At 37.8% G+C, this 14,717-nt stretch overlaps 1 protein-coding gene across 2 annotated transcripts in view; it reads left to right on the top strand.

The window, feature by feature from the left end:
* The window catches only part of LOC131127660 (transmembrane protein 132D), a 171,986-nt gene that overhangs the window by 59,149 nt on the left and 98,120 nt on the right, over nt 1-14,717 (top strand). Inside the window, exons 3-4 of one of the 2 annotated variants that reach the window (XM_058069759.2) lie at nt 8,089-8,507; nt 8,861-9,423. In XM_058069759.2, coding sequence (XP_057925742.2) covers nt 8,089-8,507; nt 8,861-9,423 — 982 coding nt within the window. Of the gene's footprint in view, nt 1-8,088; nt 8,508-8,596; nt 8,665-8,860; nt 9,424-14,717 lie in introns of those variants that run through there. The other variant, XM_058069760.2, reaches the window with a different exon arrangement.

Here is a 14,717-nt window from a genome sequence, read left to right as displayed (position 1 = left end):
CTCATGAGATGAAACGCGAGCCCATTTTGTGCACATTTAAACAGGTTTCATCCTAAAGTCAACTTTGATATGCTTTAGAGTAGTCAGTGTACAGCTTGCACGGCAGTATGGATTCACTATGCGCTAAAATGAGTCAACACAAATCTATTATTGTGTCAACAGCTGGCAACACAAATGAGTAGCAACGTCACTGTGTCTTGTCTGCGGTCAGGCATGGTGGTGATACATTCCACGAGTGCTGCCGATTCTGTGGAGCTGTGGTTCATGCAGGGAAAGATTTGTACATGCGCCGCGACACTGTGAAGCTTTTTTTCGGGGGGCTTTTGGCAAGATAATTGCGTCATGTTGTTTGTAGAATCATGAAATAGGACTGCACGAGTGCTGCTGACATGGCTGTGGTTAATGGAGGGGAAGATCAACTGATAGGGAGGTAACTAAAGCGGTTTCAATCAACAAAACTAGCAAGTTTTTCTCTTTTGTGGTGCATTTTGGCAAGAAAATTGTGTCTTACATAAGGTCAAGCATGGCGGTGGTAGGGTACATGAGTCCTGCTGGCACCGGGGAGCTGCGGTTCATTGAGGGAAGGATTCCTACATATACATACACATACCGTACTGTAAAATTGTCTCAAGCAAAAAAAAAACATTTGTTTTTTTTCTGTGATACTTGTGTCTTGCCTATAGTTTAAGTTATCATGTTGGTAGTATACACGAGTGCCGCTGTTCATGCATGTATCATGCTTTGTCGTCCTGATAGGGATATAAACACGTGCTGTTTGTAGACAGCGTCACAAAAACTAGTGCGTTTTTCTGGTTTTGTCTTGCCTACAGTCAAGCACGGTAGTGGGAGCGTGCACGAGTGCTGCACTTGATTAAGGGATAGATTCCAATATGGTTTTAATATTGTCCACGAGCACGTTTTTTGAGTCATTTGACATAATTTGGTCAAGTCAAGCATGGTGGTGGCTGTGCCATGGTCTGGGCTGCTCGAGTGCTACCAACTCTGGAAGTCTTTTGAGCGGAAAGATAAATTCCAGCATGTACTATACTATGATGGTGAAGCAGAGCATTTTGCTTGAGTTTATTGATGCATGAAGGCATGCAGCATATCATACATTGTCCTCACCGGACTCATGCACTATTTGAGCGTCGTGACTAAAATCGACAGTATCGACAAAACAAGTTATTTTTTCTGTTTTTTGAGCAAGAAGTTTTGCCTAGCATGGTGGTGATCGTGTTACGGTGTGAGAATGCACGAGTGCTGCCGACTCCGTGGAGCTGTGGTTCATGCAGGGAAAGATTTGTACATGTGCCGTGACACTGTGAAGCCGAGCATCATTTCACAGTGTGAAAAAAAACTAGTATGTTTTTCTGGTTTTGTTTTGCCTACAGTCAAGCATGGTAGTGGTAGCGTGCACGAGTGCTGCACTTCATTAAGGGATAGATTCCTATATGGTTTTAATATTTTCCACAAGCAAGTTTTTTTTTAGTCATTTGGCATAATTCGGTCAAGTCAAGCATGGTGGTGGTTGTGCCACGGTCTGGGCTGCTCGAGTGCTACCAACTCTGGGAGTCCTGACTCATACACTATTTGAGCTTGGTGACTAAAATCGACAGTATCAACAAAATGAGTTTTTTTTCTGTATTTTGAGCAAGACAGAGTTTTTCTTGAGTTTTTGAGTTTTCTTGAGTTCATTGATGCATGAGTGCATGCAGCATATCATGCATTGTCCTTATCGGACTCATACACTATTGACTAAAATTGACAGTATCGACAAAACATGTTATTTTTTCAGTTTTTTGTTTTGCCTAGCATGGTGGCGATCGTGTCACGGTCTGAGTATGCACGAGTGCTGTCAACACTGGGAGAGATGCGGTTCAATGAGTGGGAAGATGAATTCTGACACGAATTGCGGTTATTGTGAAGCCCAAACCGGGCCGCGTGTCAGTTCCTGACACAATCTTGGTATACACAAGGTGGTGTTCAGTGTGTGTGTGTGTTCAGTGTGTGTGTGTGTTCAGTGTGTGTGTGTGTGTGTGTGTTTGGACGAGAAGGCAGCCAGATGTACACGTCCGATCAGGCCCATCTGCCATTCTTCTCCACCCCTCCTTCACACAAAAACCTCTATTCTGCCCGCTTTGCAAGGACGCGGCGTGACACACAAGCAGAAAGACAGCTGATAGTCAAAGCACGGTGTAGCGTGTAGGAAGAACGTGAAGAGAAAGACGGCGAGAAGACACGCCAGATGGTCGCCGGCGAGAGGAAGCACAAAGTGATACTCGATATCGTGTTGGTTAAATATTGACTCTTCTTTTTTTTTTTTTTTTACATTTCATTACATGAGCAACACTTTATCAGGAGGGTGGGTGATATATACGCAGCATGTTGGCTATTTAGCCCCAACGTAAACCATCGCACACGCAACAATAATAATAATAATAATATTCATAAAGCCCACTGGTGGCTTCAGCAGCGCAACCAGAAGGTGTGAGAAGGCTGCAACGTGTTATTCATTGATTTGCTGGTGTAACTAAATGCATGTCAACAATTAAAAGCCTCCATCTGGTACCCCCCCCCCCATCCCTCTACACCACATCCTGCTCGGCTTTTGGCGGGAAACTCAATAAGACATCTTCCAGATACTCCATTATTATACTCCGTTACCATGCTAGCAATGCTAACATGCTAATGTTATCCGGATACTGCTATGTGTTTATATAAGTGTCTTCCTATGAAAATTTATAAAAAATGCTTTTATGCCAATGTTACCATGCTAGCAATGCTAACATGCTAATGTCACCATACTAGCAATGCTGACATGCTGAAGTTAACATGCTAACACCTAGCATGTATATATGTGTCTATCAATGGAAATAACTACAGTGTCTTCCTATGATGAAATGTTTCTGTTACCATGCTAGCAATGCTAATATGCTAATATTACCATCAGCCCTTCCTATGAAAATTTATAAAAATGCCTCTATGCTAATGTTACCATGCTAGCAATGCTAACATGCTAATGTTACCATACTAGCAATGCTGACATGCTAAAGTTAACATGCTAACACCTAGCATGTATATATGTCTATCAATGGAAATACGTAACTACAGTGTCTTCCTATGAAAATTTATAAAAATGTTTCTATGTGTTACCATGCTAGCAATGCTAATATGCTAATGTTATGTCAGCACTTCCTATGAAAATTTATAAAAATGCCTCTATGCTAATGTTACCATGCTAGCAATGCTAACATGCTAATGTTATCCAGATAGTGCTATGTGTTTATATAAGTGTCTTCCTATGAAGCTTTATAAAAATGCTTTTATGCCAATGTTACCATGCTAGCAATGCTAACATACTAATGTCACCATAGTAGCAATGCTGACATGCTAAAGTTAACATGCTAACACCTAGCATGTATATATGTGTCTATCAATGGAAATAACTAGTCTTCCTATGAAAATTTATAAAAATGTCTCTGTGTTACCATGCTAGCAATGCTAATATGCTAATGTTACCATCAGCCCTTCCTATGAAAATTTATAAAAATGCTTTTATGCCCATGTTACCATGCTAGCAATGCTGACATGCTAATGTCACCATACTAGCAATGCTGACATGCTAAAGTTAACATGCTAACACCTAGCATGTATATATGTGTCTATCAATGGAAATAACTAGTGTCTTCCTATGAAAATTTATAAAAATGTCTCTGTGTTACCATGCTAGCAATGCTAATATGCTAATGTTACCATCAGCCCTTCCTATGAAAATTTATAAAAATGCTTTTATGCCTATGTTACCATGCTAGCAATGCTGACATGCTAATGTCACCATACTAGCAATGCTGACATGCTAAAGTTAACATGCTAACACCTAGCATGTATATATGTGTCTATCAATGGAAACAGCTACACTAACATTAGCATGCTAACACTCACTAACACAGGCTAAATTAATTTTGACTTTGGAACGAGAAAATAATGCACCGACACTCTTACGTTACATTAAGGAGTGGGACAATTGTTAGCAACAATAGCATAGCTACGTATGTGATGCTAACAGTGCTAACAGTACACTCCGGTTGTATAGTTTCTGCCAAATGCTAACAAATCAACAAGCACACAAACTTTTAGAATTGCCCCAATAACCACGATGATATACAAATTTTTAATGTCGTCTATAGGAATATTTCTCGACTATGCTTTCTTCTGCATGACGTATGTGTTGGAGGTGAAACGGTCTACATGTTGTGTGTCTGTGTGTGTCTGCGGGAGTCTCATGAAGCATATGTCGCTTTCCCTGACAGGGAATTACAGCAGCTGACACACACACAAACACACAAATACACACACGTGACCCTGGCCGACGGTTTGACCCTTGCACGGACCCATGAGGCCGCATGAGCTAACGCGGCTAAAACGAGAAAAAAACAAGATGGGGGATTTTAATTCCAAACTAAACATTTAGTTCCTAAACGATGCAACGTTTAGTCAGAAAAAACTTGCCGGCTTTAAAAAGGCCAGCAGGAGCAGATTGATGTCAGCTCCGTAGGTGGCGCTATAACCTGATGTCACAGCTTTGCGAGCTTGGCTGCCGGTAAAGCTGGCAACGCTACACACTGGGCTTCGTTGGCACCGCAACCACTACACGACCCCCCCACCATGACCTGCTGCTTACTGGACTTGCATTCATATCGTTGAATGGAGATTTTGCTTTGGATTTTTTATTTATTTATTTATTTATTTGAAGTATGTGTGGTCATATCACTGTTACATTTGTTCACTTCCTGCTTTCCTAATATAGTTTAAGTATTTTTTTGTTGTTTATTTATATATATATTTTTAAAATGATATATTTTTTTATTTTTGTCACGTACCGAAGTATGTATGGTCATATCACTGTTACATTTGTTCACTTCCTGCTTTCCTAATATAGTTTAAGTATTTTTTTGTTGTTTATTTATATATATTTAAAAAAAAAAGATATATATTTTTATTTTTTTGTCACGTACCGAAGTATGTATGGTCATATCACTGTTACATTTGTTCACTTCCTGCTTTCCTAATATAGTTTAAGTATTTTTTTGTTGTTTATTTATATATATATATTTTTAAAAATGATATTTTTTTTTGTCACGTACCGAAGTATGTATGGTCATATCACTGTTACATTTGTTCACTTCCTGCTTTCCTAATATAGTTTAAGTATTTTTTTTGTTTTTTATTTATTTATATATATATTTTTAAAAATTATATATATTTTTTGTCACATACCGAAGTATGTATGGTCATATCACTGTTACATTTGTTCACTTCCTGCTTTCCTGAGTTGTTTTTGTTTTTATTTATATATATTGAAAAAAAATATTTTTATTTTTTTTGTCATGTACCGAAGTATGTATACTCATATGACCTCATATACTTCGGTACATGACAATGTAACACATATTTTTTTAAATATTTTAAATTTTTTTGTGATATGTAATATTAAAAACATTTAATATTTTTTAATTTTTTGTCATGTATCAAAGTATGAGGTGATATGACCTTACATACTTTGTTTTTTTTTGTTTTTTATTTATATATTAAAAACATTTTTATATTTTTATTTTTTGTCATGTACTGAAGTATGAGGTGATATGTCCATACATACTTCGGTATGTGACAAAAAAAAAATACATTTTTTACAAATATATAAATAAACAAACAAACAAAAAAAACTTAAACTATATTAGGAAAGCAGGAAGTGAACAAATGTAAAAGTTACTGATTGTAAAAGTACCAGATGGAGGGGTAGGATTTAATAAGCTTTGCTTCTTCCTACTCCTTTTGGACATGTGGAACTGTGAACTGATTATGGGATGCACTCAATTGTAATCTGATGCAGGTTCAAATGAAATAAAACCATTACCATTACCATAGATAAGTTTCAGGAAAATATCTGCTCCCAACTATAAAAGGGAGCAAACCAGCTTTTTGCTTTTGTGAGAACATTACAGAGTCACCTTCCATCCCGTAGCTGACATTTTCTGTACTCTCGTCCCCTCGCAAATTGGTTGATGCAGTGTAAAAAAAATCAAACAAAAAAAAAACAAGTTGCTACAGAACAGCGTCACCTTGTCTTCTTTTGATAAGAAATAGATCACAAAAACCCGCAGTAATCCTCCGATCCAACCTCCCGGAATTGTATCGTAAATACACTTGGAATTGGATAATAAAGTGCATGGAAATATATTGTGAAGGGTGCAGTGTGTCATTTTCCCCTACATGGCGCTATAAATCCTTTTCAATTGGCGGGAAAAAAGTGATACATTCCACTTAGATCCCCGTGTGATGCCGACAACTGGCGCGCTCGCTTTCTCCGTGTCAGCGCCTTGAAAGGTGACGACTCCTGCCAAACGCTCCATGAAGGAAAATGTCTTCCGTGGCTAAATGACGCCGGAATTCTTATCATTCATACTTGGAAATGTCAATGTCTGAAGCGTAGTTAGCATGTACTTTATGTCATAATCATTACCATGGCAAAGGAATTGGGGAAGTCTGTCGCTTGCCTTTGGTCACAAATGAGCAAGCAGCGTATTATTATTATTATTATTATTATTATTATTATTATTATTATTATTATTATTATTATTTATTGTGTGAATTATGTATTATTATTATGTAAATTGTTTATTAATAATAAATAATAATAATAATAATAACAATAATAAAATAACTATAATATAACTATAATAATAAAATAACTATATAATTATTATAATAATTATTATTATTTATAAATGATTTATTAAATAATTTAATGTTAACATGCTAACACCAGGCATGTATATATGTGTCTATCTATGGAAATAACTATGCTAATGTTAGCATGCTAACACCAATAATGTAAGTGTCTTCCTATGAAAATTGATAAAAACGCTTCTATGCTAATGTTACCATGCTAGCAATGCTAACATGCCAATGTTACCATGCTAGCAATGCTAACATGCTAATGTTAACATGCTAACACCTAGCATGTATATATGTGTCTATCTATGGAAATAACTACACTAATGTTAGCATGCTAACACCAATAATATAAGTGTCTTCCAATGAAAATTTATAAAAATGCTTCTATGCTAATGTTACCATGTTAGCAATGCTAACATGCCAATGTTACCATGCTAGCAATGCTAACATGCCAATGTTACCATGCTAGCAATGCTAACATGCTAATGTTAACATGCTAACACCTAGCATGTATATATGTGTCTATCTATGGAAATAACTACACTAATGTTAGCATGCTAACACCAATAATATAAGTGTCTTCCAATGAAAATTTATAAAAATGCTTCTATGCTAATGTTACCATGTTAGCAATGCTAACATGCTAATGTTACCATGCTAGCAATGCTAACATGCTAATGTTAACATGCTAACACCTAGCATGTATATATGTCTATCAATGGAAATAACTATGCTAATGTTAGCATGCTAACACCCAACAATGTACCAGGAAGGCTAAATGAATTTTGACTTTGGAACACTGTGACTGTGTTGAGAAATATGGAAGTAGTTACAACGCTTTAGATCAAAGGCATTCTGTACTCCAAAAAATGGGAATCTCAAGAAAAGTGGGAATTCTCGGGACGTGCAAAAGTTTTTAGTTTTGGATTGGATTGGTCTAAATCGTTAATAAGTTATAGAAAAGGGGGGAATTTGGGGAAAATTACATTTTGGATCACCACAAAAATGTAATCAGTTCTTTCGTATCCCATTTCCGGAAATCCCTGAAAATTTCACCCCAATTCATTCCGAGCCTTTCAAGTTATTTTGAACACTCCATCAGACAAATGCCGGCAAAACCATAATTTTGGACTTGCAATTAAGCTTTGCGGAGGTAAATATTTTCCTTTTTGAAGGAACATGAGCAGACAGAAAAAAATAAATCACAGAATTCCAATAATAAAACACGGAATTCCATAGTTTTCCAAGAAAACGTCCCACTCTGTATGGGCATGCAGCATATCCTGCACTACCTTGACTATTCCAGACAACATCAAAGCACCATTTTAATGAGTTCTGTCCTTTTTCTTTCAGTTTTCGGCGGTAATTCAGGAGCAACCGGAAGCAGTCCAGGCGCCGGGCCCGACTCGGCACAGCCTCGTTTCTCCGCCTCCCTCCCCACCTACCTCCCGGTGCAGTGCCAGCTGAGCGGCGCCGACTCCGCCTTCTTCCTGCGGGAAGCCAATCAGGACGTCATGCGCAACGGCAGCCTGGCGACGCGCACCGAGCCCTTCTTCCTGCATCAGCTGGAGGCGGGCGTGGCTGCGCCGCACGCCCTCCCCTCGGTCGCCTGCGGCTACGGCAACATGAGCGTCGAGCAGACCGTCCCGGTGGAGCTGCTTCAGGGGCCTCCGCCGGGTCTGCAGCTGATGGCCGAGCATGTGACGCTCAACTGGAAAGTCAAGGGTCACGTGGTGGTGCCCAGAGTGGGGTCCACCAATCCCTGGATTCAGGTACTTTTTGTAGTTCTTCAGATTCTTTTGGGGGGTTTGTGGCTATTCCAATAGCCACGTATACATGGACCCAAATATTCCAAATGTGACCCTCAACTGGAAAGTCAAGGGTCACGTGGTGGTGCCCAAAATGGGGTCCACCAATCCCTGGATTCAGGTACTTTTTGTAGTTCTTCAGATTCTTTTGGGGGTTTTGTGGCGTTATTTGCGTGTTCATGAATCAGTTCTTGGACCGCCACCCATGATGGTAGGAACCATCACAGAAGTCCAGCATAATATGGGTTGGGCTGTGGTAGAGGGCGGGATTCTAACTGACCGCGGCGCACTTCCTTAGTCATATGTTTTTCTTCCAGGTTCTGTTTTACTTGGTGGGGCGTCGTTGGGATGAGTTGGACCCCCCGCTCCCGGGCCTCCTTCCCTGCGTTCGAGCCGTGGTGGTCCGAGACGCTAACGAAGCGGCTCCATCAGCCGGATGCCGACTCGTGGGACCGACAGGAATCTGCGTTGTGCGCTTGGAAATTCCCGCCGCCTGGTTTACGCCCCTGCAGGCGCGAAGGAGACCCGGCGAAGCGTCGCTGCCGTCCGTGGAGGTGTATTACTCCATCGTACCAGTAGAGGGCACAGGACTGGAGTGTCCGTCTATTGTTAACGAAGCGTTGAAAAGTCCCGTTATGAACACGGGGCCTCTCGGTCTCGGCGGAGTGTGGAGCCCCCTGGTGGACGGAGGACTTCAGGACATGCAGAAAGTTGGCTCTGTCGCAATGACTCTGGGTCCGGTTTCCCCAAAAGGAGAGATACTGACGCTGGATGATAACGTGGAGGTTCTGGTGCCTCCCAGTCCGGTCCGGCTCGGCAAGACCGTGTCATTCGGCATCTACATGAAGACGTACCCTCACGTGGAGCAGTTCACACTGAGGTAGGAGAGCAAATGCTTATTTTCTTTCGCTGAACAACCGCCGCCTCCTGAGGTTGACGGCTGTCACCTTTGTGTACTCAGCCTCTTTTCAGGAGCCAGCAATGCAAATAACACGCTCATGAATATTCATAAGGGATGTGAGAAGGGAAGAAAAGGGAAAACGAGACGTAGGCGAGGGAGAAGCTGACGGAAAACGCTTAAGCGCTTGGTCTTGTCTGTTTGGAGGCTGAAAGTGCAGGTCTAACGGGTCTCAAATACCGTGTTGGTGTGGTTAGGTTGCAGTCTTTATGGTGCTGTTTGGATCGGTACAGGGTAATGGTAATTGGTAATGGTAATGGTAATTGGTAATGGTAATGGTAATGGTTTTATTTCATTTGAACATGCATCAGATTACAATTGAATGCATCCCATAATCAGTTCCCAGTTCCACATGTCCAAAAGGAGTAGGAAGAAGCAAAGCTTATTAAATCCTACCCCTCCATCTGGTACCTTTACAATCAGTAACTGTTACATTTGTTCACTTCCTGCTTTCCTATTTTATTTTATTTTATTTTATTTTATTTTATTTTATTTTATTTTATTTTATTTTATTTTATTTTATTTTATTTTATTTTATTTTATTTTATTTTATTTTATTTTATTTTAGTTTAGTTTAGTTTAGTTTAGTTTAGTTTAGTTTTGAGTTTATTTTATATATATATATAAGAAGCAAAGCTTATTAAATCCTACCCCTCCGTCTGGTACTTTTACAATCGGTAACTGTTGCATTTGTTCACATCCTGCTTTCCTAATATAGTGTAAGTTTTTTTTTTACATTTTTATTTTTTTTTAATTTTTGTCACTTTAATTTAATTTAATTTAAATTAGTTTAGTTTTAATTGAATTTAATTGAATTTAATTGAATTTAATTGAATTTAATTGAATTTAATTGAATTTAATTGAATTTAATTGAATTTAATTTTTTAAATATTTTTATTCTATATCATTTCTTTTTAATTTTTAATTTTTAATTTTTAATTTTTAATTTTTAATTTTTAATTTTTAATTTTTAATTTTTAATTTTTAATTTTTAATTTTTAATTTTTAATTTTTATCAGCAAGTTGAAGTATTTGTAATTTTAGAAATAAGGAGTTAGTATGTTCTCTGTAGGCGCCATTATGAATTATCCTTACTGACCTTTTTTGCAGTACATTTAGCGAGTGTTGGTATATTTGGTAGACTCAGATCGGGTTAGCGTGTGGGCGGGATAGCATTAGCTGCATAAATGGTCCTGTACCTCGAGACAAAACAACGTTTGGGTCGAAAAAGACCAAACCACGGCGAGAGATATCGCCAACTTGAGGTTGAATCGCTAAATGGTTCTCAGGTGTGCTTTCACGGAGGTCACCCACATCGTTTCCCTGCTCCATTATCTCAGGAAACAAAGTATTTTGGCTAGGCCGCATGAAGTAATTCCAAAAGCCTCACAAAGAACATGGCGGCATTAGCATAACAATTCCTTACAAAGGAGCACAGCGTCCTCTTAGCGATTCCTATTAACTGATCTGAAATGTTCTGAAGGGCCATTTTGGTCATGTGACCTCAAGGCGAGCATCATTATCCGAGGATAAAGAAGGTTCTTGGACTTATTTGGTGCCCTTGGACACTGTAGCCACGGAAACATGGACCCAAATATTCCAATAGCCACGTATACACATACATGGTGAATAGCGTATACAAACCTACCGTAAAATACTAGTCAAAGATCCTCTATACAGCACGATCTCACTTCTGGCTTTTGGAATCGGCCACTAAAAATGCTTGTGAAAGACCCTTCATACGAATGCTTGGCTCTTTAAGGAACTACTGCAGCAAACCTACTGTAAAAATGCTAGTCAAAGATCCTCTATATAGCATGATCTCGCTTCTGGCTTTTGGAATCGGCTGCTAAAAATGCTTGTGAAAGACCCTTCATACAAATGCTTGGCTCTTTAAGGAACTACTGCAGCAAACCTACTGTAAAAATGCTAGTCAAAGATCCTCTATATAGCATGATCTCGCTTCTGGCTTTTGGAATCGGCCGCTAAAAATGCTTATGAAAGACCCTTCATACGAATGCTTGGCTCTTTAAGGAACCACTGCAAGTAAACCTACCGTAAAAATGCCAGTCAAAGATCCTCTATATAGCACGATCTCACTTCTGGCTTTTGGAATCGGCTGCTAAAAATGCTAGTGAAAGACCTTTCATACAAATGCTTGGCTCTTTAAGGAACTACTGCAGAAAACCTTGGGTAAAAATGCTAGTCAAAGATCCTCTATACCACTGGAGCACTCTGCAGCTATTAGTACCTACTGCAAAAACGGTAGTCAAAGATCCTCTACATAGTATGAACGCTCTTCCGAATACGCTAGTCAAAGATCCTCTATACCACTGGAGCACTCTGCAACTATTAGTACCTACTGCAAAAACGGTAGTCAAAGATCCTCTACATAGTATGAACGCTCTTCAGAATACGCTAGTCAAAGATCCTCTATGTGAATGTTATGGGCATGCCCCATTGACTATTCTGTTGGATTATAGCGCCGCATGTAGACAAGAGATTGGACTATTCCTGTCCTTATAGGGACATCCCACCTAACGTAAAAATTAAAAAAATCAGGCTTCGCTACACGCCTCAAAATAAATCCTGGCACTTAAAAGGTCATCAAAACCTGCCATTTTGTCAACAAAATTAACATTATTTGGTGATCCACCTCTCTCATTTGTTATATTACCGCCTCTGACTTAGCTAAATCACCCCCCCCACCCAAGAAAATGACATATAACTATGCAATATATGATCTATATGTGATGTATGGCATCAAGGTGCAACAATTGGCAACAAGGGCAGCAGTTAAGACTCCTGCTTGAAGTCCGGCTGGCGGATAATCTCACATGTTGGGAACAGTCAGACATGTCATTAGGCTTAAGTGGATTGTGGCCCTCCCTGCATGCAAGTGTGGATGTGTGTCATAATCAGGCTCAAGTGTGCTCCATCACACTAAGGTGATGTGATTATGATAAACTGCTGTGGAGATGGAGGAGCACGTAGGTAGGATGGGCGCCGTCGAGGGCGAGATGGATGAAAGGTGAAATGTACCTCAGCTTGTTTTTTTATACTCTGTGTGTGTGTGTGCATTATGTATCAATATATTTTACAATTTTTAGAATTTTTTATTATATGTCATTTAAAAATATTTTAAATATATTTTTATTAAAATATTTTAATACATTTATTTTGTTTATTTTACATTTAAAAGGTTTATATATATATATATGTGTGTGTGTGCACAATACGTATAAATATATTTTACAATTTTGTGATATTTTCAATTATATTTTCTTATTTAATGTAATTTAAAAATATTATTAAATATATTTTTATTCAAATATTTTAATATTTTTAATTAATTTATTTTTTTATTTTACATTTTATATCACATTTAAAAGGTGAAATATACCTCCACATGTTTATATGTGTGTGTGTGTATGTATATGTGTGTGTGCAATATGTATAAATATATTTTACAATTTTTAGATATTTTTAAATATATTTTTATTTAATGTAATTTAAAAAATATTATTTATGTTTTTATTCAAATATTGTGCAATTTTAAATAATTTATTTTGTTTATTTTTTACATTTCATATCACATTTAAAGGTGAAATATACCTCAGCTTGTTTTTAATATATATATATATATATATATATATATATATATATATATATATGTGTGTGTGTGTGTGTGTGTGTGTGTGTGTGCACGCAATACGTATAAATATATTTTACAATTTCTTGATATTCTTAAATATATTTTTTATTTAATGTAATTTAAATTTAAATAATATTTAAATAATAAATAATATTAAATGTAATTCAAATATTTATTTTTTTTAAATAAATTTATTTATTTTACATTTTATATCACATTTAAAAGGTGAAGTATACCTCAGCTTGTTTATTACAATTTTTTGATATTTTTAAATATCTTCTTTATTTAATGTAATTTAGAAAATATTATTAAATATGTTTTCATTCAAATATTTAAATGTAAAATTCAACAACATTTTTATTTCATGAAAAGATTAACTGCTATGTTGTCAAAGTACTTTTTAAGCTAGGTACAGTATACTATATATATATATATATATACTGCGACTGAATCAGGAGCGCCTCTGCTGGTGGCATCCAATTAGTGCACTCCGTCAGGATGCAATTAATCAAGAATCAGTTCCAAACGATTGATTAATTAATTCTAATGCCCATCCCTAGTAAAGCTACGGAAAAGACACAAACGAACGACTCACACTGATGACTCCAAGATCCCCGAATCAATGAAAGCTAAGCCGCACGGCGTTCCGATCGCACTCCCGCTAATTAACCAATGTTTGATTGTAATGACGCCGCGTGTCTTTTCATCTTGCCGAATTTAAAAAAAGTGTCCTGGGAGTTTCCAAGGTTGTTGGACTCTAACCCTTTTTTTTTTTTTTTTATTTGTCGAGTGTTCAGCATTTCAGCTTCGTTCACGATGCGCATTCTAGCCCCAAAAATGACCTACAGGGAATATTTTGGTGTCCAAACTTTTATACATCCATTAAGTGTCCACTACACATCATGAAATAACCTTTTCTGTTACATTCATTCATCGTTTTGGGGGTTTTGGGACCCCCTGTGAGTCATGGAGTTTTTAGCACAGTGAAAAATGAAATTATGCAACTTTGCAACTTCATTCGAGCTTTGCGATATCTGTGAAATTGTACTAAAATTATATAATTCTGGTAAAATCTGAACATTTTTTCTGCCTTTTTTCTCTTAAAAAGGCATAATTCCACCGCACGGTGGTCGAGTGGTTAGCACGCAGACCTCACAACTGGGAGACCAGGGTTCAATTCCACCCTCGGCTATCCCTGTGTGGAGTTTGCATGTTCTCCCCGTGCATGCGTGGGTTTTTTCCGGGTACTCCGGTTTCCTCCAACATTCTAAAAACATGCTAGGTTAATTAGCGACTCCAAATTGTCCATAGGTATGAATGTGAGTGTGAATGGTTGTTTGTCTATATGTGCCCTGTGATTGGCTGGCCACCAGTCCAGGGTGTACCCCGCCTCTCGCCTGAAAACAGTAACCAGCAGTAAAAACATAGGTAACTTTCAGGAAAATATCAGTTCCCAACTAAAAACAAACAAAAAAATTGTAGATTTGTAACAATATAAACAACACAAAAGGGCTCATTTATTCACAAAAATAATACTTTGGGCTGCACTGTGGTCGAGTGG

Source organism: Doryrhamphus excisus, linkage group LG3 (genome assembly GCF_037039965.1).
Source record: "Doryrhamphus excisus strain RoL-2023G ecotype Guam linkage group LG3, RoL_Dexc_Guam_v1.1, whole genome shotgun sequence".
Taxonomy (NCBI): Eukaryota; Metazoa; Chordata; class Actinopteri; order Syngnathiformes; family Syngnathidae; genus Doryrhamphus; species Doryrhamphus excisus.
The sequence above is the reverse complement of the archived record's forward strand: the minus strand, read 5'-3'. Positions and strand labels throughout refer to the sequence as shown.